At 37.7% G+C, this 21,912-nt stretch overlaps 1 protein-coding gene across 1 annotated transcript; it reads right to left on the bottom strand.

Annotated features, from left to right (window-relative positions):
* Window positions 1-3,826: 3,826 nt before the first annotated feature.
* Window positions 3,827-21,646, bottom strand: RRH (retinal pigment epithelium-derived rhodopsin homolog). Its single transcript, XM_027597914.2, has 7 exons — window positions 20,169-21,646; window positions 14,991-15,181; window positions 12,821-12,920; window positions 11,899-12,052; window positions 10,839-11,007; window positions 6,077-6,255; window positions 3,827-4,862 (listed from the first exon to the last, which is right to left on the bottom strand). The coding sequence occupies exons 1-7, from the start codon at window positions 20,272-20,274 to the stop codon at window positions 4,748-4,750; spliced, it is 1,014 nt and encodes a 337-aa protein (XP_027453715.1). The 5' UTR covers window positions 20,275-21,646; the 3' UTR covers window positions 3,827-4,747.
* Between the last annotated feature and the right edge of the window lie 266 nt (window positions 21,647-21,912).

Genomic DNA, 21,912 nt, shown 5'->3' with positions numbered 1-21,912 from the left:
GGTACCTGCCCAAGGTCACATAGCTAATGGGTTACACAGCTGCCTTTCAAACCCACATCTGTCCAACTCCAAAATACACACTCAACCTCTTTAGGAAATGGCCTATTTTTTTAAAAAATCCCGTTGAAGTTATAAATTGATCCTTTTTAAGATGTTTTTAAAAAGGAAGGAAGGGAGGGAGGGAGGAAGGAGAAAGAAAAAGTGTTCACACTAGATGCTTAAAGTTGAACTCTATTTTAATAATGTGACTGGCGCATTGCTTTCAGCCTAAGGAATAAACCAGAAACTGTGAGTTTATTCCTTTTACCACTCACTAACTGAAGTGACCTTGAATAAGTCACATCGTGATCTTGTTTAGTGTCACATGTAAAACAGGCATAGAAAAACAAGCCCATCCCGGGGCACCTGGGTGGCTCAGTTGGTTAAGCAACTGCCTTCCGCTCAGGTCAGGATCTCAGAGTCCTGGGATCAAGCCCCGCATCAGGTTCCCTGCTCAGCAGGAGGCCTGCTTCTCCCTCTCCCACTGCCCCTGCTTGTGTTCCCTCTCTCGCTGTGTCTCTCTCTGTCAAATAAATAAATAAAATCTTAAAAAAAAAAAAAAAGAAAACAAGCCCGTCCCATTTGTGGGTGTGAAGGATGAAGAATCAGAGAATTTAGATTCATTTTAACCTGAAAAAAGACCTATTTATCATTATATACTCACCCCCACTGGATTGCTGAAAAGAGACAATAAAAATTTTGCAAAGCATAGTCTAAATTGTATAATGTATAAATACATTATATGTACAAATACATTATACTTGTACATAGTAACAATGAAACAGCCATTCAGTAAAAACACATGACATTAGATCAGTGAATTTCAAAAGTCAGCATATAATGTGAAGAGAGGTAGATAGCATAACACTGGGGTGTACTGACGACAGGGTCATCTCCTTTCTGTAACTTTAGGAGATGGCTCTATGGAATCATTGAAATTCTCTGGGAACACCTCTTATTCTTCATCTCTATTCTGTATTACAAATTCCATTGCTACTTTATACAGGAATGATCTGGTTTCTACTCATTAGGTCAGCATTCCAGTGTGATGGAAGAAAGCCTACATAGGAAGCTGAAAGGCCTTATCAACTAGTCCCTGCATCAGCTCAGTGCTGTGACCTTGGACAAGTCATTTAATCTCTGTATGGTTGTGTTTCTTTGTCTATAAAATGACAGCAGTTGAACTAGATTATTTCTAGAGTCCTTGCGAGTCCTAATACACCACGGTTTTTATAAAATCCATCAATAATGGGGCCATCACCAAGAAAAAAACATTTCTGTGACTTTCCTCAAAAGTACCCTGCCCTGAGTCATTAACTGCTTCATATCTTTATGAAGTAGGTCTTTAATTTGTTACATTGTTCTCTTTGTCTTAAACCACCTAGTGAATATCTCAAAAAGATACCATGAGTTGGTTAAGTTCATACAATAATAAGACAAACTACTAAAAAATATGTTTTAATTATTATTTGTTTAAAGTTGTAAAACATAAATTGGGCGATTCTTTTGACAAATTATTTTCTGTAAGAGGCTCACTGTTCACTTCAGCCAAGTCACAAAATAATCTTATTTTGTTATTAAATACACTTTTCCAGGGGCACCTGGGTGGCTCAGTCCTTAAGCATCTGCCTTGGGCTCAGGTCATGATCTCAGGGTCCTGGGATTGAGTCCCGCCCTGGGCTCCCTGCTCAGCGGGGAGCCTGCTTCTCCCTCTCCCCACCTGGCCCTCCCCCCACCACCCCCTGCTCTCTCTCGCTATCTCTCTCCTCTCAAATAAATATCCTCTCCAAAAAAAAAAAATCAAGTTCTACCATGTTTAGGTAACAAAAGTCCTGTTTTGCATTTAACTTCTATCTCAAAGGACTCACATATATATAAGTATGTAATTATTCTCAATTCACAGGTAGATGTTAAAGCAACCCAGAGGTTGACTAACTTCTGTGAGGCCCCCCAGTATCTGCAACAGACAGAATTGATCCGTATCTTTCAAATTTTCTTTGTAAACTCCAAAACTTTAAAATGAAAAATCTTAATTATGAACCTAATTTCACCCTTGTGATCTTCCTTCCTGCTTTTTAAAATCTATCTAGTTGGCATGAATAACCCTCAAAATGAAATGGAAAATCAGGGAAGCAAATCATCTGGGCACGTCAAGTACCTCCTGACCTGCCCTCCCTCCTAGGCTTTCTTTCTATAAACAAACTGAGCTGGCCACACTCATTTCAGTGGTTTGACCTCCTGACAGGGACATGTTGTGAATACAAGTGCAATGGATATTTTTGCAATACAGAATGTGTTTGAGAATCTCAAATAATTTGAGGGGCTTTTAAAAGCTAAGCTGCTCAAAATGAAAACAATGAAGTGGACAACCAGTATTAAAACAATGGAGTTAAAGCTATGTAAATTAAACCTTCTCTCCTCTGATACCTGGCCAACAATTTGCTTTCAGAACAAGGCTGTCTAGGTGTTCTTTTCCTTACAATCATTAGAACACTTAGTAGCAAGGAGAGGAGCATACCTTGATCCCGTGCCGTCATTTCTGCCATGATAATCGCAGGTGCACTGTGAAGGACATAAACAGCTCACTCCCTCCAAAAAGCTAATAAGCACAATGCACAGACATGCTGAGAGACGCATCACTCTTTCTAGAGGTTATTTGAACAAAAAGTAAAAACCAAATCCTAAGCTTCAGAAACTGGTGTGCCAGGAATACAAACAGCCATTTAGTAACAGCAGATTATGTGGGATTAGCTGAGAGCTGTAGTTACTTAACCTTCAAGTGTATTTTACAGGGGATTAATCGACCTAGCCTTTGAATATGATTTCAGCAAAGTAACACATTCTAAGGAAAATGAAAATGAAGCACATGTCAAGAAAATTTCAATATGTGCCCATATCCAAATTTGCAAGGAAATGCCTATTAAGTCCTTTTTCTATGGATGTAATTGCTACTATGTCTTGAAGATACACTTAATGTTAAAAATAATTCAATCTTTTAGCAGATGCTAGAAAATACTGCAGATTATTTATAACATAAATTTTATTTTTTGCATTTATGATCTCCAAAAACAAAGTAAAAAAATGTAGTACCTAGATTTTTTAGGCAAAATGCTTCAATCCACCACTAAGTGGCAGGACTAAGACTGGCTCTCCCAGGTCACTTCAGAGCAGTGTAAGGTTTATCCCAGCAGTTTATAATGAAGGCCATGATCTATCTTCAAGAATATATTTTATTCTCAACTAGTTTCTCTATACAGGCATCAAGCCATATCTGAAAATCAACTGTCATGTCTTTTAGCAAAATTAGGCTCTATCAGAAAATAAAAATTAAATTCAATCATTAAAAACTACCTCCATGTATATAAGATGGAAAATCTTGACAATTGAAAATTGACAATCAAGGATTTAGGTTTTACACAAACACGCACACACACAAATATCTGGGCACATCAGGTACCTCCTGAATGGTCCTGCCCAATAACACACACACACACACACACACACACACACATATAATTTAATCTTGTTATTATATTGGGTGGTTCTATCAACAATTTAAGCCAAAAATCTTTTCAAAAGAAAGTCAATGCTATAAAAATAAGAATATTATGGGAAATGTTATTTAAAATGTTATTTAAAATTGATAGGATGCATATAGAAACAATGAAGTCAGAAAAATTTGCTCAATTAAAAAAAAATACCACAGATTTTAAATGTCCACTATTTAAACAATGGTTATGTAAAACAACAAATAATTGAGTCTACAAATGCATTCAACATTCAACAATTTTTTATTGAGTGCCTACTATGTGCCAGGCAAAATGCATCTACCTGCTAAGGATACATCAAAGAACAAGCATACAGCTATCAATGGACATGAAGTTTCAGTTAAGCAAGACAACATGTTCTACAGATCTGCTGTACACATATTTACCAATACTGTACTGTACACTTAAAAACTGGTTAAGAGGATAGATCCATGTTGTGCTCTTGCCAGAATAAAACAAATTTCAGACAAACAAAACAGGAAGAAGAGAACAAATATACAAAAATATTGATTAAATTCCAGTGGCAAATATATGGAAATACATATACAGAAAAATGTTAATTAAAAATGCAGAATACATAAAATATGCAGAGAGATTATATTGCTATATAAAGTATGTGCATCAACTAATGTGACTTAGAAGCAATAGTGTTTAATATTTTTGTCAAATAGAAGTTAATAATTGTATTACAATTTTAAAAGTGTGAAATGCTAAAAATGTTTTCCGTCTACCTAGGAACATCCAACAACTCATTTCAGTAATTTACTGATTGATGACTATTATTATTATTATTATTAATTTATTTTAACATTAAAATAGTGGCTACTTCTAGTCTAATGGAGAGTCCAGGAAAGTTTCGAGGTCATTGATACAGTGTAATGAATGCCATGATTGGGAGAAAGAGAATGGGCCTTAATCTCATGTGCCTAGATTCATCAAAGGAGATGAATAGTAAGTTTACATGAAGGAAATAAGCAATCACTAGAATAGCCATCCCTCAAACGGAAGAACCAGGAGCTACACTTGAGGAATTTAGGGTCTAATAAGACAATAATCTATGTCTGCATCTGATCTAACCAGGATCATATTTAAAATAAAACTAAACCACTGGGGGGAAAAGTAAATAAGATATTTTGATGCTGTGTACTTTTTCTCTTATTTCAGTTTCTTCCAGGAGCCAGTGGATTTTGAGATATATCCATTGGTAAAATACTCGTCACGGGCATTGCATGGTGAGTCTGACATTTGAACATGGCAAACATTGCCTTCCGAAATCTATAGTAGGAAAGGAGAAATCTGGCGTTATCCTATAATGACTTGGAAATCTTAAAGCATTTTTGAATATGGCTAAGACACCTCTATTGCTAACTGACATCTCCAAATAAATATTTGCCTCCAACTTTAACATCTCCTGCTAAGAACATTCATAAATGTATAAGGTATAAAGTATAGTTAAAGACGAGTTTTGCACCATTGATTATAAACATTGAAGACATTTAATAAAAATCAATAATGATGTCTGTTTAGGATGACACTTCAAATGTCAGTTACAATTTACTTGAACTAAGGATATGCATTTCACACATTTGTTTTTCTGAACAAAGGCCAGTTGAAATTAAAGGGAGCTTGAGAATGACTAATCTTTTCAAAAGAACTACCAGTAGAATCTGAATTTAAAATATGTTCTTTATTCTTCTTATGTGATCTGTTTGGTCTTAAAAGTTTGATCTGTAGCTAAAGCTGCTCTCCCAAACATGTGCATAAATACAAACGTTTGCATTTCAGGATCAAATTACCTGGCCTCTACTGAGATTTTTTTTGATCAAATACTTAAGGACAATAAATTAGTTACTCCATCTTTTAGCAGTAACAGAAGTAAAATAATGTAGCCTTCACTGAGGAGACAGAAATCTTTGCTGAGCTCCCTTCCAAGGGAGAAGGAAGTATTCTTTATTGTCCTGAATGACTATCCACTCCTGAAGCTCTTTTACTTTAGCATTGAGTTTTTCTCTTGCATTTGATTATCTTCTTTCTAGTAAATATACAACTACACCACCCACTTATGGAGCCCAACATTGCCTTCCTCACCTTGTCCATTTTCTGATAATAGAATCACTCTTTTCTTTGGAAAATCAATTCCATGTGTTGGGAAGGGGGGTAGCCATGAGAACTAAGCTAAGCCCACCAACCACCTTCCAGCAGGTTTTCTGCCAGAAAGCCATCTGAGATGACACTCGAATTTGGGGGGGCTTAGCTGGTAGAACTTGGGTCTTGGGTTGCAGTAATCATCTCCCCTCCATATGGGAAGAGGCTGTCCCAGAGCTGGAGCTCTAGGCATTTAAAGGCCTAGATGCTTCTCCAGTTGCATGAGCCAAATAATTTTTACACTAGTTTGAAGTGAGTTTCTGTCACTTACCTCCCCAAAAATCTTTTTAACATTCTTTCTATATCCATGTTTTTTATTTGAAAGCATTTTAAACATTACTTACTTTCTGTTAGCAACCACGTAAATACAGGGATTGTAGAATGTAGAAGATTTTGCAAATAGCGGAGCTATGATGGCCATTGAGGGAGGAATCTTCTTTGGGTCACCAAAAGAAGCCCATAAGCACACGATGGAATAAGGGGACCACGCCACCAGAAACATAAGTATCATTATCACAGACATCTGTAAAAAATCAGTATTTGGCAAACCCAATATCTAAAATATTGAAATAGCTAATATATTTAAAATAGCACGAAAAATTATCTAGATCGGAATTTGAATAAGTTTATGTTGTTGATGACATAGAGGAAAAACTGAACTTCTCCAAACCTCATCGCACTTCGCTTGTGTGCCTCAAGTCCTCTATGATAACAAGAGCTTGTTAAATGGATAGAACATTAAACAAATGTAAAGAATGTCCTCTTTCTTTTAGTGTGCTAGGGAAGAATACAAAAGCTGGCTTTGATGAGAGGCAGATGAAAACCCACTCCATGGGGCGCCTGGGTGGCTCAGTTGGTTAAGTGACTGCCTTCGGCTCAGGTCATGACCCTGGAGTCCCAGGATCGAGTCCCACATTGGGCTCCCTGCTCAGCAAGGAGCCTGTTTCTCCCCCTAACCCTCCCCCCTCTCATGTACTCTCTCTCTCTCTCTTTCTCACTCTCTCAAATAAATAAATAAATCTTTAAAAAAAAAAAAAAAAAGAAAACCCACTCCTAACCCACTTCTAGTAATTGTGCTATGGAGTGCTGGCATTGTGCTTTTCCCCCTCACTGTCATTATCTGCTGATCTAAAAAAATAACTAACTTTCTAAATTCAATCTGGAAAGAAACAAAATCCTATTTTGAGTTCATTGTATTCTAATACAGACAATTTGAGCTTGATATACATGTACAGTGTAGACAGTTTTGTAAAGAAGTTCCCCTTGCATCTTGTTTAAATAAAAAATTATAACTTTTACTTTGCTCCTTATTGATTGTCCACTAAAATGATGGAAAGAGTAATTTAAAAAGATAAAAACCAGGGAGTGCCTGGGTGGCTCAGTTGGTTAAGCATCGGCCTTTGGCTCAGGTCATGATCAGGGGGTCTTGGGATTGAGCCTCCAAGACGTCCGACTCCCTGCTCAGCGGGGGTGGGGGTCTGCTACTCCCTCTCCCTCTGCCCCTCCACCCTGCTCATTCTCTTTCTCTCTCTCTCAAGTAAATAAATAAAATCTTTTAAAAAAAAGATAAAAACCCCTAAGGATTGAGAGTCACAGATTGAAAATAGCTTTGTAAAAATTAAAACTGAACAACCACTGGACAAGCTGCAAATTACTTATCAGACACAAGAATAATTTAAAAATAAATAAAACTTTTTAAAAAGAGCCAGCAGTGAGGGAAAACTAAATACAGACTAATCCATTCCACAAAACTACATAAAGTCCCTGGAATTGGAGGTAGCAAGCTAGCTTTGAATGTGGGGCTACACATGGAACTTAAAATAGCAGAACTCACTGAAACCTGCAGAAAGAAGCAATTAGATTTCTGAACCCCCTCACTCAGCCAGGCAACTCCCCTTCCTCTCCTCAGAAGAATCCAGAGGTTCAGTGTAAGAGGCAGGAAACTAGGGGGCACTGGGCCGCTGAGAGCTGGAGCACTGTACTAGAAAGAGGGGTGATGCATGCTGTCCCCTCCCTGTTCTGAGCCATGAGAGTATGGGAAACAGACTTGTGCTTCCCACTCAGGAACATGAAAGAATCTTCTCCTTGAAAATTGACCAGCCCAAAAGAAAATACATGGAGATACAGAGCATCAGAAATTCCCCCAAAGGAACATCCCAGTGAACAAGGATGCCCAGAGCTTACAATCAGCTTTTTAGTGCATCACTCTTAAATTTGCAGAAGACAGTCATTGACCACCAGACACTGAGGAAACAAACTGACAGGCAGAGACAAAAATGGCACACACGTGCAAACACACACACACACACACACACACACACACACACACACTCACACAATGGAATATTACTTAGCCATAAAAAATGAAATCTTGCCATTTGTAGCAACATGGATGGACCTAGAAGGTATTATGCTAAGTGAAATAAGTCAGAGAAAGAAAATACCATATGACTTCATTTATATGTGGAATCTAAGAAACAAAACAAATGAACAGACAGAAAATGGAAATAGACTCATAAATACAGAGAATTGGTGGTTGCCAGAGGAGAGGAACATAGGGGGATGGGCAAAATAGGTGAAGGGGATTATGTGGTACAAACTTCCAGTTATAAAATAAATAAAGTCATAGGGATGAAAAGTACAGCATAGGGAGTATAGTCAATAATATTGTAATAACATTGTATGATGACAGACGGTAGCTACAATTATTGTGGTGAACATTGAGTAATGTGGAGAATCACTGAATCACTGTGTTGTACACCTGAAACTAATATAACATTGTATGTCAACTATACTTCAATAATAATGTTTTTAAAAAGATAGCCAAAAACAGTGGTGCAGAAATTCAGGGGAAACAAAAAATATGTGATGAACAGAAGGAAAATGTAAATATGTACATAATACCATCACAAAAATGAGAGAAGATATATATCCATAAAACAAGAAAAGGAGGCTACTGGAAAGGAGTAGAGGATGTAAAATTAACTCTTTTTATCTATAAAAACCATTTTTATCCTTTATCCTATCTAAAAAATAAAGGGCAGAATTTTAAAAATGCAGTGGCAAGGTTGAATGATGTGGTCAGCCAGGATTAGGGTAATGAGGTGAGTCATGCGAGTGCAGGGTCAGATCCTGTGTTATTTAAAATTTTATATTTTGGGCGCCTGGGTGGCTCAGATGGTTGGGCGTCTGCCTTCAGCTCAGGTCATGATCCCAGGGTCCTGGGATCAAGTCCCCCATCGGACTCCCTGCTCCTTGGGAGCCTGCTTCTCCCTCTGCTTCTCTCTCCCTCTGTCTCTCATGAATAAAAAAAAAAAAATTTATATTTTGTTCAATATGGGGTAACTATTTTTTTATTTAAAATAAATATTTTTATTTAAAAAAAATATTTTATTTATTAAAATATTTAATATTTAGTGTATTATTAGTTAGAGAGGTAGAGTTTAGTGATTCATCAGTTGCATATAACACCCAGTTCTCATTCTATCAAGTGCCCACCTTAATACCCATCACACAGTTACCCCATCCCCCCACCCCCCTCCCCTCCAGCAACCCTGTTTCCTAGAGTTGAGTCTCTTATCATTTGTCTCTCTCTCTCTCTGATGTGACATTAAATTTGATTTTTTTAAAAATACTACATTAACTACTTTTTTTTTGAATTGCTGAGTTTTTTGGTGCCTGTTTAAATCTTACACCCAAGGCTTGAGCCTCACTTTTCTCACCCAATCCCAGATCTGGACATGGTTGAGGAAATCTTGCAGAAAGTAGAAACAAAAACAAAGCCCAAGACAGGGACAACACAGGAGAGAGCATTTAAGAAAATTAGAAGATATATTCAGGAGATTCAATATCAAAAAAAAAGACTTCCAGAAAAAAAGAACAGGAAAAAAAAAAAAACAGGAAGGAAATCACCAGAGAAATAATACAAGAAATCTCCCAGAAGGGGAAGACTTGAGTCTTCATATTGAAAGCACTCACCAAGTACCCAGAACATGGGTGAATAAAGAGGCCCCTCAAGGCACATCAGCATGAAATTCCAGAAAACTGGAGAAACAGAGATGATCCTCCAAGCTTCCAGAGAGAACACATAGAACACTTATACTAAGGGTCAGTCACCATAATGCTGCCAGCTTTCACAACAGCAGCACTGGAAGCTAGGAGACTCTAGAGCAATGCCTTCAAAATTCTTTGAAAATCATGGTTCTACTTAAAATTCCATGCGAGACAAACCGTCAAATATGATCATAGAATTAAGACAGTTTCAGGCAACAAAATCTTTAAAAATTTATCTCCCTATAACCTCCTCAGAAATCTTTTTGAGAATGTGCTCCACCAAACGAGAGCGAGTAACCAAATAAAAGGGAAGATATGCAAGCCAGAAAACAGGCGATCCAACCGAGAGAGGCCACAGGCATTCCCAGCTGTCCACAAGGAGATGTGAGGATGCCGGCAGGGGTCTTGGAGAAGGGCCAGTGTAGAGCAAGATGCGTGGGAGTGCTGGGAGGGACAGTTCCAAGAGAAGGGATAAAGTCAATTAGTCTCTGATGCATTTGAAAAAAGAGGAGAAAGGCGCTTCTGGTGGGGAGTTGAGAGAGGAATCAGTGACCCATACACAGAACAGTGAGCAAACAAAACTATGGGGGTGGGGAGAAGAGAGGAAGAGCAGAAGAGGGGGCCGAGAGGGAGAGAAAAAAAGAAAATGAGTGATTAACCCCAAAAGAAAAAATTGTATCAAAAAATACAAATCACAGAACCATACAGAGATCTACAATAAACAAAATTTAAGTAGTTACAATAAGGTACAGTAATGTAACCAAATATTAACATTATGCTGACAAGATGAGGAAAGAGAAAGGTTGGGGTGGAGGAGGAGGAAAGATGGTGTATGAGAAATAAATTCTCATGATCCATAGCAGGAAATCAAGAGTAATAGCAAACAAAAATACCCAAAACAGCAGATAAACACATCATTTAGAGATGTGGAGACAAACACAAGAAAAAGAGCCAAAAAGTAAAAATCAGGTGTTGGGAGAGGTGATTGTAATAGGGACCACATATGTGCAAAAGCTCCATGACAAAGACATTTTAAGTATTTTAATGTCTTACCTTTGTTACATCTACCTGATCTGACCAGTCTCTGTTGAGGTACTCAGTGCAGTTACTAGTGGTATGACATTTAATGGATCGAGTGACATGGTAATAGCAGTAAAACATCACTGTCAAGGGCACAATAAAATTTATCACAATAACTGTCATCGTGAAAGAAACAAAAGATCTGAAAATAAGAAAAGGGAATCATTATATCACTATTTGTTTAATGTGCTGAATAGGGGAAAGGAAACAGGACAATAATTAAAAATAATCCTGACACTGTTCAATAGTCACTATAGTATGACGTAGCTTAGGAAGGATATCTAACTAGTTCATTTAGACTAGAGGGTGGCAAAACTATGGCCTATGGGCCACACCCAGTTGGTCGTCTGTCTTTGTAAATTAAACTTTATTGGAACTACATTCATTTACATACTGTCTATGGCTGCTTTCACAGGCAGGGTTGAACAATTATAACAGAGACAGTCTTGTCTGTAAAGCCTAAAATATTTTCTTGTTGACCCTTTACAAAAAGTTTAAGATTTAGATTCAGTTTGAGAGTTAGAAATTTTCTACCAGTTTTTGAGTCATCTTTCATTTTCTTTAACAAACTAAGTTACCCTCTTTTCCCTGGTAAATACAGAAGAGCACCACTAAGAAGCAAGCAAGTCCTTCTGGTGACTGTGCCTTTGCTGTGTCATTTCAGCTTTATCACCAGATCATCCTGAAAAGATAGTAGGGAGTCAGCCTGAGCTTTCGGCGTTCGGGACAGCCACATGCTGTCTGGCGGTACTAACGCTCCGTCTTCCCTTTCAGATTCTACCCCTGAGATACCAATACTGAATGGGTGCTCAGGAGAGAAAGGCCGGAAGAGGGTAAGGGAACAAGGGCGCTTGATGGCCTTCACTTGCAAGCAAGCGTAATGCAGTGCTGGCCGGAATCACATCATCACCACAAAGGAAGCACTTGGCCACACTGTGTGCAAAACATTTGATCTGAGCTTAAATTTGAAATGATGAGAGAACGTCTACATTAGAAGCATCTGATTACTGTAAAGTGAAAATGTGTCTCTTACGCATCATTTTTCCGCCAGTTTATGGTACAAGTAGCCCCAGTAGGATCTGGGGCATAACTAGCCCACCCTATGATAGGCATCAAAGCCCAAAAGAGTCCATTGAGCCAGGCCCCCAGAATCATGAGGATGTAAGTGTTGCTGGTCATTCTTCTTCCTATTAACAAACAGATGAGATATTAGCATCATTTGCCACTGATGGAATTCATTTCTTCACTTTGTTTTAACTGGTTATTCAAAGTTGTTGTCAAGTAGATTCTTTACAAAGCACTTTAGTTCACTCAGAGCCTATTTACATGAATTCATATTCAGGAAAAAAAAAAAGGCATTTAAGCCTGTACCTGAATGATAGAAAGGATCAGCCAGAGGACAAGCAGGGAGAAGCACTCTCCAGGCCTACAGAAACAGCATTTACAAAGATCCCAAAGTGGGAAAGGCCTAGGCCAGTACCCCAAAGTGAGGGGGCCCCAGCCAAAGCTGGAAAGATAGCCAGGGGCCCGACCACATGGAGCCTTGGAGGTTGTGCTGTGAAATTTGGATTTTATTCTAATATCACAGAAAATCACTGAAACTTTTGAACAAGGATTGTCAGAGAAATGAGACTGACCAATGCAGTCTTAATGCAACTCATTACATTTCTGTTTTATTTTTTTAAAAAGATTTTATTTATTTCTGAGAGAGAGAAAGAGCATGAGCAGGGGGAGGGGCAGAGGGAGATGCAGACTCCCCGCTGAGCAGGGAGGCGGATGCGGGACTTGATCCCAGGACCCTGGGATCATAACCTGAGCTGAAGGCAGAGGCTTAATTAACCGACTGAGCCACCCAGGCGCCCCAATCATTACATTTATATTTTAAAGTGCATGTGTGTTGAGTGGTACTTAGGCAAGAAACGGATTCATTGAGAAAGCTGAGAGAAGTGCTATACCTGTGTCCGGACTACAGATGGTCAGGTATCTATCCATGGCCACAACAGTGAGTAGTCCAATACTTGCCATTCCAAAAAAGATATTCAATCCGGCATAAATCTAAAAATCAAAATTGGAAAGAAAACACCATTCTACACACCCTCCCAAGAGACACTTAAATTTTTATTCCATGGCTAGAATACATCTTAAGGACATTGAATGTTTTTTATTTTAATAATTTTAGGATACACTTTCCATTGTCATGTAACTGGCTTATTAAAGGCATGCATGGAAGGTGTTTTAGGTCTTTAAAATAAACTTTTTAAAAATTTTAAGACTTAAAACTTCTATACAACATACTCTATAACAAACCATAAATTAGGTGCAGTGCATATAACAAACAAAATACTAGTGTTCACAAGATAGAGAATTCAACAAAGAGGAAAAGACAAACAGGAAAATGGGCTATTCACACAGGAGGAAACCTGAATGTTTATAAGATGTAAACCACAATACGTATTCAAAGAAGTGTAAATCATTAAGATACCATTTTACACCCATCAAAATGATAAAAAAAATTAAAAGTCTGATAATCCCAAGCACTGGAGAGAATGTGGAATAACGGAAGTTCTTATAATTGGCGTACCCATTTTGGAGAGCAATTTGGCCACATCTGATGGAACTGAAGATGAATATTCTCTATAACCCAACCATCCTTCTCCTAAGCAATATGTTTAAAGAAACTCTTACATATTGTAGGAGACATAAGAATGCTTATTGAAGCCTTGTTTGTGACCAAAAACAAATGGGAATAAATGCTTAATAACAAAAATACATACATTGGGGTATGTTCACAAAATGGAGTATCATGTAGCAGTTAAAATGAGTGACTTATAGGGTGCCTGGGTGGCTCAGTTGGTTGGGCGACTGCCTTCGGCTCAGGTCATGATCCCAGGGTCCTGGGATCGAGTCCCGCATCGGGCTCCCTGCTCGGCGAGGAGCCTGCTTCTCCCTCTAACCCTCCCTCCTCTCATGTACTCTCTCTCTCATTCTCGCTCTCTCAAATAAATAAATCTTAAAAAAAAAAAAAAATGAGTGACTTATAGCTACATCCATCAACATGGATAAACTTCAAAAACATAGTATCATATAATAAGACTGCATCATGTAAACAATATATTATTTATACAGAGTTTAAAAATATACAGACAGTTTATGTGCAGGTAAATATGTATTAAGATAGAAAAACATTCATGGTAGAGGAGGTAAGATTGGGGATAGTATGCAATCGCCTTCAACAGTATTTTTCAAGTTTTAGATCTTAATTCTTTTTTAAGATTTTATTTATTTGAAACAGAGACAAGCAAGCAGGAGGGGGAGGACTCTCAAGCTGACTCCACACTGAACACACAGAGCCAACACAGGGCTCGATCTCAGGACCCTGAGATCATGACCTGAGCAGAAACCAAGAGTAGGTCCCTTAATTGACTGACCCACGCAGGTGCCTCTCAAGTTTTTTTTAATCTTTAAAAAGCAAAACCACCTGAGGCACATATAGCAAAACATTAAGATTTGACAAAACCAGGTGGGACATACATGAGTATTCATTATTCTATTACTCTCATTTAATTCTCTATAATTTTATGGCTTAAAATAGTAAACTGTTTTAAAACCTCAGCCCAAAAGTTGTATCTGCCTACTATCCTAATATGAATTAATATTAATATATTTCCTTGTCAGTAAAACTAATAATGGATATAATTAATTGCAAGTCCACTGGAGGACTGTCCATAGGGGGAAAAAAACTGGTAGCTTAACTACATTACTTAGATATTATGATATTGTCATTAAAGTTTATCGTTCCAATGAAAACAGGATATTTCTTTTTGAATTTGCAATATGCAAGTTTTTGAATATGCAAATTTTTACTTCTTTCTTCTCTAGCTGAATGCTGATTTTTTGTTTTTTTCCTTTGGGTTAGGGAAATTTTGAAAATATAATGAATACTACCAATGTCATTTCTCTTTTATTAAGTAATACATTTCCCAGTCACTTCTGAAACTATTTTCAGCACTTTATCTATTATCCTACATGATCTTATTTGAATCCCTTGGGATTTCTTTTTTTAGACATTTAAATTTACATCTCTTTAATATTTTATTTTGCTTTCATTCCAAAGATCTCCAATACCTGGCATCCTGCGTATCCAAATTTCCAGCTTCCATACAGATCTGAAGCTGCAGACATGGGATAGCCAATGCTACTGACCCCTATATCAGTAACAGCCAGGTTAATGATAATTGCATTTGTGGGTGTCCGAAGTTCCTTGTACTTAATGAAGATGCCCAGAACTATTAGGTTGCTGAAAATACTTATTATACCTGAGAACACAGACAAAAGAAAACACACACACACACACCACTTTGTTTAATTTGAATGTTTAAAAGTAGTATCCAAATTAAATATTTAAGCCCCTTCAATAACAGCAAATCCATTTTAGTTCACTTATGTGAGGAGCTCCAACTGTTCTTAAAAACTGGTTGTAATACCTTCCCAGCCCTTCTGTGAAATGGAAATAAGAAAATTTAAACAAAGACTCTACCAATTGCATACAGAGCACTGCAGGCTGGTTTTAATGTCCTCCCTATTAATCATGCTGCCCTTGAAATTCCTCCCGTCTTCCATGAGACCACCTCTGCTGATTTTTAAGATATATGTGTGACCATACCACCTCTTTTGGCAGTCTCTCTCCTGCTCCTTCCTGAGGCCCGAGGCTTTTCTTTCTCTATAGTTTGCTTTCTCAAGCCTCAACTATCTTTCTACCCTAACAGCTCTTCTGTCACTTTCCAGCCCTGACCCATGCTCCAGTTCCATATCCCTTTGCATTCAACTCATTGCCATTAAACATTTACTAGGGATCTACCATGTATAAGATCATACGACTGTTCCAGTATTTCTGGAAACTCACCATGTCCAAATCTGAGTACCTCGTCCAACGTGCACACATGGACACCCCCCTGCGGAAAGCACACTGCAAGGTTTGATTATTCGGAAAGGGAATCGGGCTGGCTTTTATGTACATTGAGAAGCCTCACAGGTGATACCACCCTAGTCAAGGTTCCACAGTCTGGGATCTGTTAGCCTTGGAGGTCCAGAAACTCACTGTTGTCAATGCCCTGGAATGGGCTGCATTCAGGTAGACAGATGACTGAACTTCATAATCAGAATGGCAGTGTATTAGTATATAATGAGTGGTATTGTTGAATGAACCACTCATGTTAGCCCAATTAACAACCTCTACATCCTGCAAAGGATACATAAGTTTCCTATAAGCCAGATGGGGCCATATTAGGTCCTAACAGTGGGGGTGTGAGCAGCCCCCCAACAATTGTAGAGAGGGAAGGTTTCCAAGGACCAACACACAAAAGTATCAGCTGAGGAAGAACTTCCATTATATCTTGGCACCTCAGTAAAACTTTTTAGCATCCTGTGACACGAATCCTCCAGATTCCTATTCTTTCCCCTCTGTGCTGTTGGCAGAATAAGCTGGCTACAACATAGAATTAGCCATGTTTCTTCTCAGGGCTCCAATACTCTCCATTGGCTGTGGGATAAAAGCCCACACATCCCAACCTGATATCCAGGTTTTGCCTCAATCTGTTTTCACCTCTCTAAGCAAATTTCCACACTTGCCAAACAAGCCATCCATTCTAATTATTTATCAAACGCACAGTAAAGCCTCTCCCACTTGGAACACCCTATTTTTTTCCTATACCTATACAAATGCTAACCATCCTTCAAAGTTCTATTCAAGCCCAGCTCTGCTGAAAAGCTTTCCCCTACCCACAGTAATTCTCCCTTCTCTAAATTCCCAAAGTGCTTGCTTATATTATACATTATTCATCTTATGTGATGCTAGATTTAACTTTTAGATATTCCTAGTCTTCTCATCCAGATTTCAGGTTCCTAATGACTTCTGTGTTCTATGAGTATGTGGCATATAGCAGATGTTTGATAAACAGACCACAACTAAAACTCATATTAATTTCTACTATTCCTGCAAGGCATACGTAAGGCACAATGATGGCAAATTTGGTGATTCTTTGGCTCTATTTTTAACTTTTTATTTTTTCTTAAGATTTTATTTTTAAGTAATCTCTACATCCAGCATGGGGCTAGAACTCACAAACCCGAGATCAAGAGTCATATGCTCTACCAACTGAGCCCAGCCAGGTGCCACTCTTTGGCTCTAATTTTAGCATCAAGTATTGTAGCATACATACAAGAAATACTCCAAAAAGCTTATTGAATTGAAGAATCTTTCTAAGCTAACTACTAATTGACGATATTTAAAGTCAAATAAAACATAGTACAGTAAGTTGTTGCCTACCAAGTACACAACCAGAATAAAGTAACTGTACTTTGGGGGAGGTCTTAGATATAATGGAGGGTATGCAGTAAACAATTTGGCCTTTTTCTCTATTCGCTCAGCAGCTATCTCAAGCTCTCTGTTCTGTTTTCCTAACTGCAGGTATTTTCTAATGAGTAGACAATAGATCATTTAATAGGTCTAAATTAATTTCCTCTTGATTTCTGTGGCTTTCTTACAATCTCTTGGCAGATCCTACTTAATCTACACCCTGGCCTTGCTTTCTCCATCTCTACCTTATTAAATATGTGCCTCGTCCTAGACCCCCTTTCTTTTCACACTGACCACATAATCTGTGATTTCATACATATCCGAGGCTATGTGCTGCTGCTTTCCAGATTGAGCTCATAAAATCCAAACCCACGTGTCCAGCTTTTTACTGGACATCTCTCACACCGAACCAAGAGAATTTTCTCTTCCTTCTTCAAACCTGTTCTTCCCCACATGTATTCCTATCTTGGTGAATAGCTTCACCATCTAACCACCAGAGCCCCCAAACAGAAAACTTGTCATCTTTGACACTCCCTTTCCTTCTCCCTCAATTGCCACATCCAACCATCAATTCTAACTTCTGGCTCTTGAACGTATCTACTTCTATCTCGATTGCCACTTCTCCCTCCTCAGGATCCTTTTTAATCACACAGGGGCCTCCTATGTGGTCTCTTAGCTACTACTATAGCATATCTCTAAAATGCAAAATGGAATCATGTCATTCAGTGACTCCTCATCGCCTTTATGACTTAGGCGATTCTCCATTACTTGGTACACAGCCTCCTCTGCAGCCTAGTATCTCTTACCCTTCAATTTACAATTCATCCAGAATGAATGTATTTCAGATCCTCAATTTACCATGTCCTCTTGCCTCCCAGCCTTACCTGGAGAAAGGGAGAATGCTCAAGCTGCTAAAAGTTTGTAAGAGCTAAAATCTAAAAGAAATATTAAATTGAAAATTAAAATTTAAACAAAAAATCTAATAAACTCTTGATAAAATTTCTTCTTCTCATAGCTTTGGTTTTGATTTGGAAATATAAGTGGGTTTCGTTAAAAGGGGAAAACTAGGGGACCTAAAGAACAATAAATCTTTCAACAGAAGCATAAAGAGGTTAGATATGCTCCCTTCAGTTTATCTACCAAAACCACAAATAACACATACCCAAGGTATTCCTTAATAAAACTGACTGTTGAGGTTACATGAGGGCTCTAGAATCAAAATGCCTCAGTTCAATCCTGGCGCAGCTATTTAGTAGCTACATGTGTGTGTTGGGTAAGTTACTTAAACTCTTCGTCTGTATAAACAGGGAAGATAAAACTCACTGACTGACTGTGTGTTAGGATGAATTATTCTGTATGTGTAAGTATTTAGAACAGTGCAAGTATTCAAATAACAATAGCAGTGGTAGTGGTGGTGGTGGTGGTGATGATCATCATCATAGTAGTGGTAGTAAAATTCCAATTATTGTTTCTGCTACAGGCATAAGAACCAGAGAGAACAATTACTTAACAAGAAATTTTCTTTGCATGCTACTTTTGTAAACAGATCAAAAAAGACAGCTTTACTTGGTCATCTACAAAAAACTAACTAAACTAAAAGTTTGTATACAAAGTATTTCTATGTAGTTGTAATAAGATTTTCTCTTTAATTAGCATATTGTTTTTTCATACTGCTGCAACAACAAAAATCAAAAAGAAAATAGAACTTGTCCAGTACTTATCATACAGAGGTATTCAAGTGAACAAATTAGTGTATCACTAAAATTTACAAAAATTAACTGAAGAATCACAGTTTCTAGCACAGAAGTAATTGTGAATTATAGGGAAACTAAGCAACTATAAAGAATATACTGGGTATAGTAGGATTTGTGATACTTTGCCCTCCACTTTTGAATATATTTGAGAATTTCATAAGTCAATCCAAAAAATGACAATAAACCAATATAACTAAGTTACTTCTAAAACTCATTAATGAGCATAAAGTTGGAAATGAAGTGACTACTCAATATAAAATTTATACAATTCAACCTACACATTAAAAAGATAATTAGACAACTTCTATTTTATTTCCCCCATCCCTTTTTTGCAACAAACATGCCTTTATCTTAATCCCGTATACATCAATGAGTGTGTACATGTGGGGAGAAAGAAACAAGTATGTGTGTCCCAATACCTACTGTATGTGTCATTTAGGTCATTTAATATTACTCTTCTCAACAATCATGACAGTTATCTTATTCTTATCCTGTTTCCAGATAAGAAAATGGAAGAACAAGCTGAAGGAACTTGCTTACTGTTGCAAAGATAAGATACTAAAAGATGAAATCCAAAGCTCAAGTGTTTTCCAATACAGCATATTCTGGGAATGAGCTGAATTTTCAAATTCTGTCCTCAGTGACAATAGAGTCTGCTCTTTTTACAACTTTAATTTTCTTTTTAAGGCCTTTCCATCTTAACTAGATTCCACCACCAAAGACAAGACTATGAACAGGATGTATGAGAGCAGTAAAGGACATAAAAATACATTTTTGCCATGGTACACACTCTTCCCCAATAAAAACTTGACAATGTAATAACCAAATATATGGATGATTATAAAAGAATTATTTTATAGAAAACTTTTCTTAGCCCCACTTCACTACTGTTACATTGTTTATCAAGATTCAAAATAACTTGTGACATTAACCACCATTAACAATGCCTTCATTTATCCTTTCACCTACATTCTCTTACTATACAGCCAAGAAATACGGCAAGTATTATTACTCCTATTTGCGCACCCCACACGCGCACCCGAACTCAGAAAGGATAAGTGACTTGTTGGCCAACAACATGGAACTTGAAACATCTCTGAACCCATGCTTTTTCTACCACCTTATGCTGAAAACCTCTGCTTTTCTTCATCCATTCGAAAACAAAATAATGGTTAATGGAGTAAACATCCATACCTGCTGTGATCAAGTAAGCTGCAACAATATTGTGTTCAGTCTGTGAAAAGACAGAGCCATCTTCATTTTTAGAGTCTGTACTGTTGTCTAAATTATTCCTTAGCATTTTGGAGGAAAGAAATTGAGACAGCCTTCATAATGAGCCTTCAATAATTATGAAATATCTTAAGAACCAATGAAGAAAGAATTTTCAGAACCAATCATTTCCACTTACAGACCTCGAAGAAGGGCCTTTTCATAGAGGCCCTCCCTTAACAAACTTAATTGGGCTGGAGAGGAAAGGATTTTAATTCCCAGAACAAGGAAAAAGCTTATTAGCAAAATAAAAAGAAATACCAAGCACCACACATTTTAAACAATTGGGGCATCAGTCCTGTATCTAAGGAGATTATCAAGTACATACCTCCCATTCAAACAATAAGCAAACTCAAAATCAGCAGGAGCTGACTTAACTGACTGCTGCTGGAAATCAGTTCTGAAATTAAGAACAAGGCTTCGTCTCCTAAAACTTTTCAGATTAAGGTCCCTGCTTTCTGCCGAGCCTTTCAAGTTCTTCCATTTGTTTCTTTTTCCATAACAATTTGAATAATCAGACATAAACAAAGAAGTAATCTCCTTCCATCCTTCCAAGTCTCACTTCCTTAGAGGTAGTAATATTTTTTGGTGTGTATCTTCTGTTTTTCTTTGCTTATACAAACATATATTCATACTAGGATTTGAGGTTTCTCCCACTTTTTTTCTTTTAAGCAAAAATGGGGAGATATGCATATATAAAATCATTCTGTTAACTTGTTTTCCCCTAAAGTCATATCATAAATTCCAGGCCAATAAACCTAAGTCTAACATTAATAGCTTGTATTTCATGGCATGGATATATATGATCTACTTCACAGCCCACTTTACTTAATTTACCCTATGTTTTGATATGCACAAGTAATTATCAGATAATAACAATCATAGCATATCTCAGCAAAGAATCTGGATTCAATCATTCATCTTGTAAGGTACAGAGCAATTCTAATATTCTGGACCACCCTGTAATAACCCAAAAAGTAGTATACAAACGGGTTATAATGTAGCATGAAAATTGTTAGAATAAGATATCCCTATCACTTCTCCCCCCCCCCATATTCTTTATGTCATGTATGAATACTAAAATCTGATTCTTTTCAAGTTAATTTTTCAAAATCAGTAACTTCAGAGAAATGCTAGATGCACCAGTTAACAGTGTAAACATGTAACAGAACCACTAGGGGGCTATATTTACCCACTTAATTTAATTTTCTAACTCCTAAAATGGCACAGCAGGAAAGACCCAAGATAATCCTTTGCCTCAATTCTTCCAGCTACGTATAAAATGAAGTTGAGGGGCGCCTGGGTGGCTCAGATGGTTAAGCGTCTGCCTTCGGCTCAGGTCATGATCCCGGGGTCCTGGGATCGAGCCCCGCATCGGGCTCCCTGCTCAGCGGGAAGCCTGCTTCTCCCTCTCCCACTCCCACTCCCCGTGCTTGTGTTCCCTCTCTCGCTGTGTCTCTCTCTGTCAAATAAATAAAATCTTTAAAAATAAATAAGTAAATAAAATAAAAATAAAAAAATAAAATGAAGTTGAGGGGCGCCTGGGTGGCTCAGTTGAGTAAGTGTCTGCCTTCAGTTCAGGTCGTGGTCCCAGGGTCCTGGGTTAGCAATCCGGGTCTTCAGGCTCCCTGCAAATGGGGAGTCTACTTCTCCCTCTCCCTCTGCCCCC

The sequence above is a fragment of the Zalophus californianus genome, chromosome 2 (genome assembly GCF_009762305.2).
Source record: "Zalophus californianus isolate mZalCal1 chromosome 2, mZalCal1.pri.v2, whole genome shotgun sequence".
NCBI classification, from domain to species: Eukaryota; Metazoa; Chordata; class Mammalia; order Carnivora; family Otariidae; genus Zalophus; species Zalophus californianus.
Note: the sequence above shows the minus strand (reverse complement) of the source record. Positions and strands in the feature narration are given on the sequence as shown.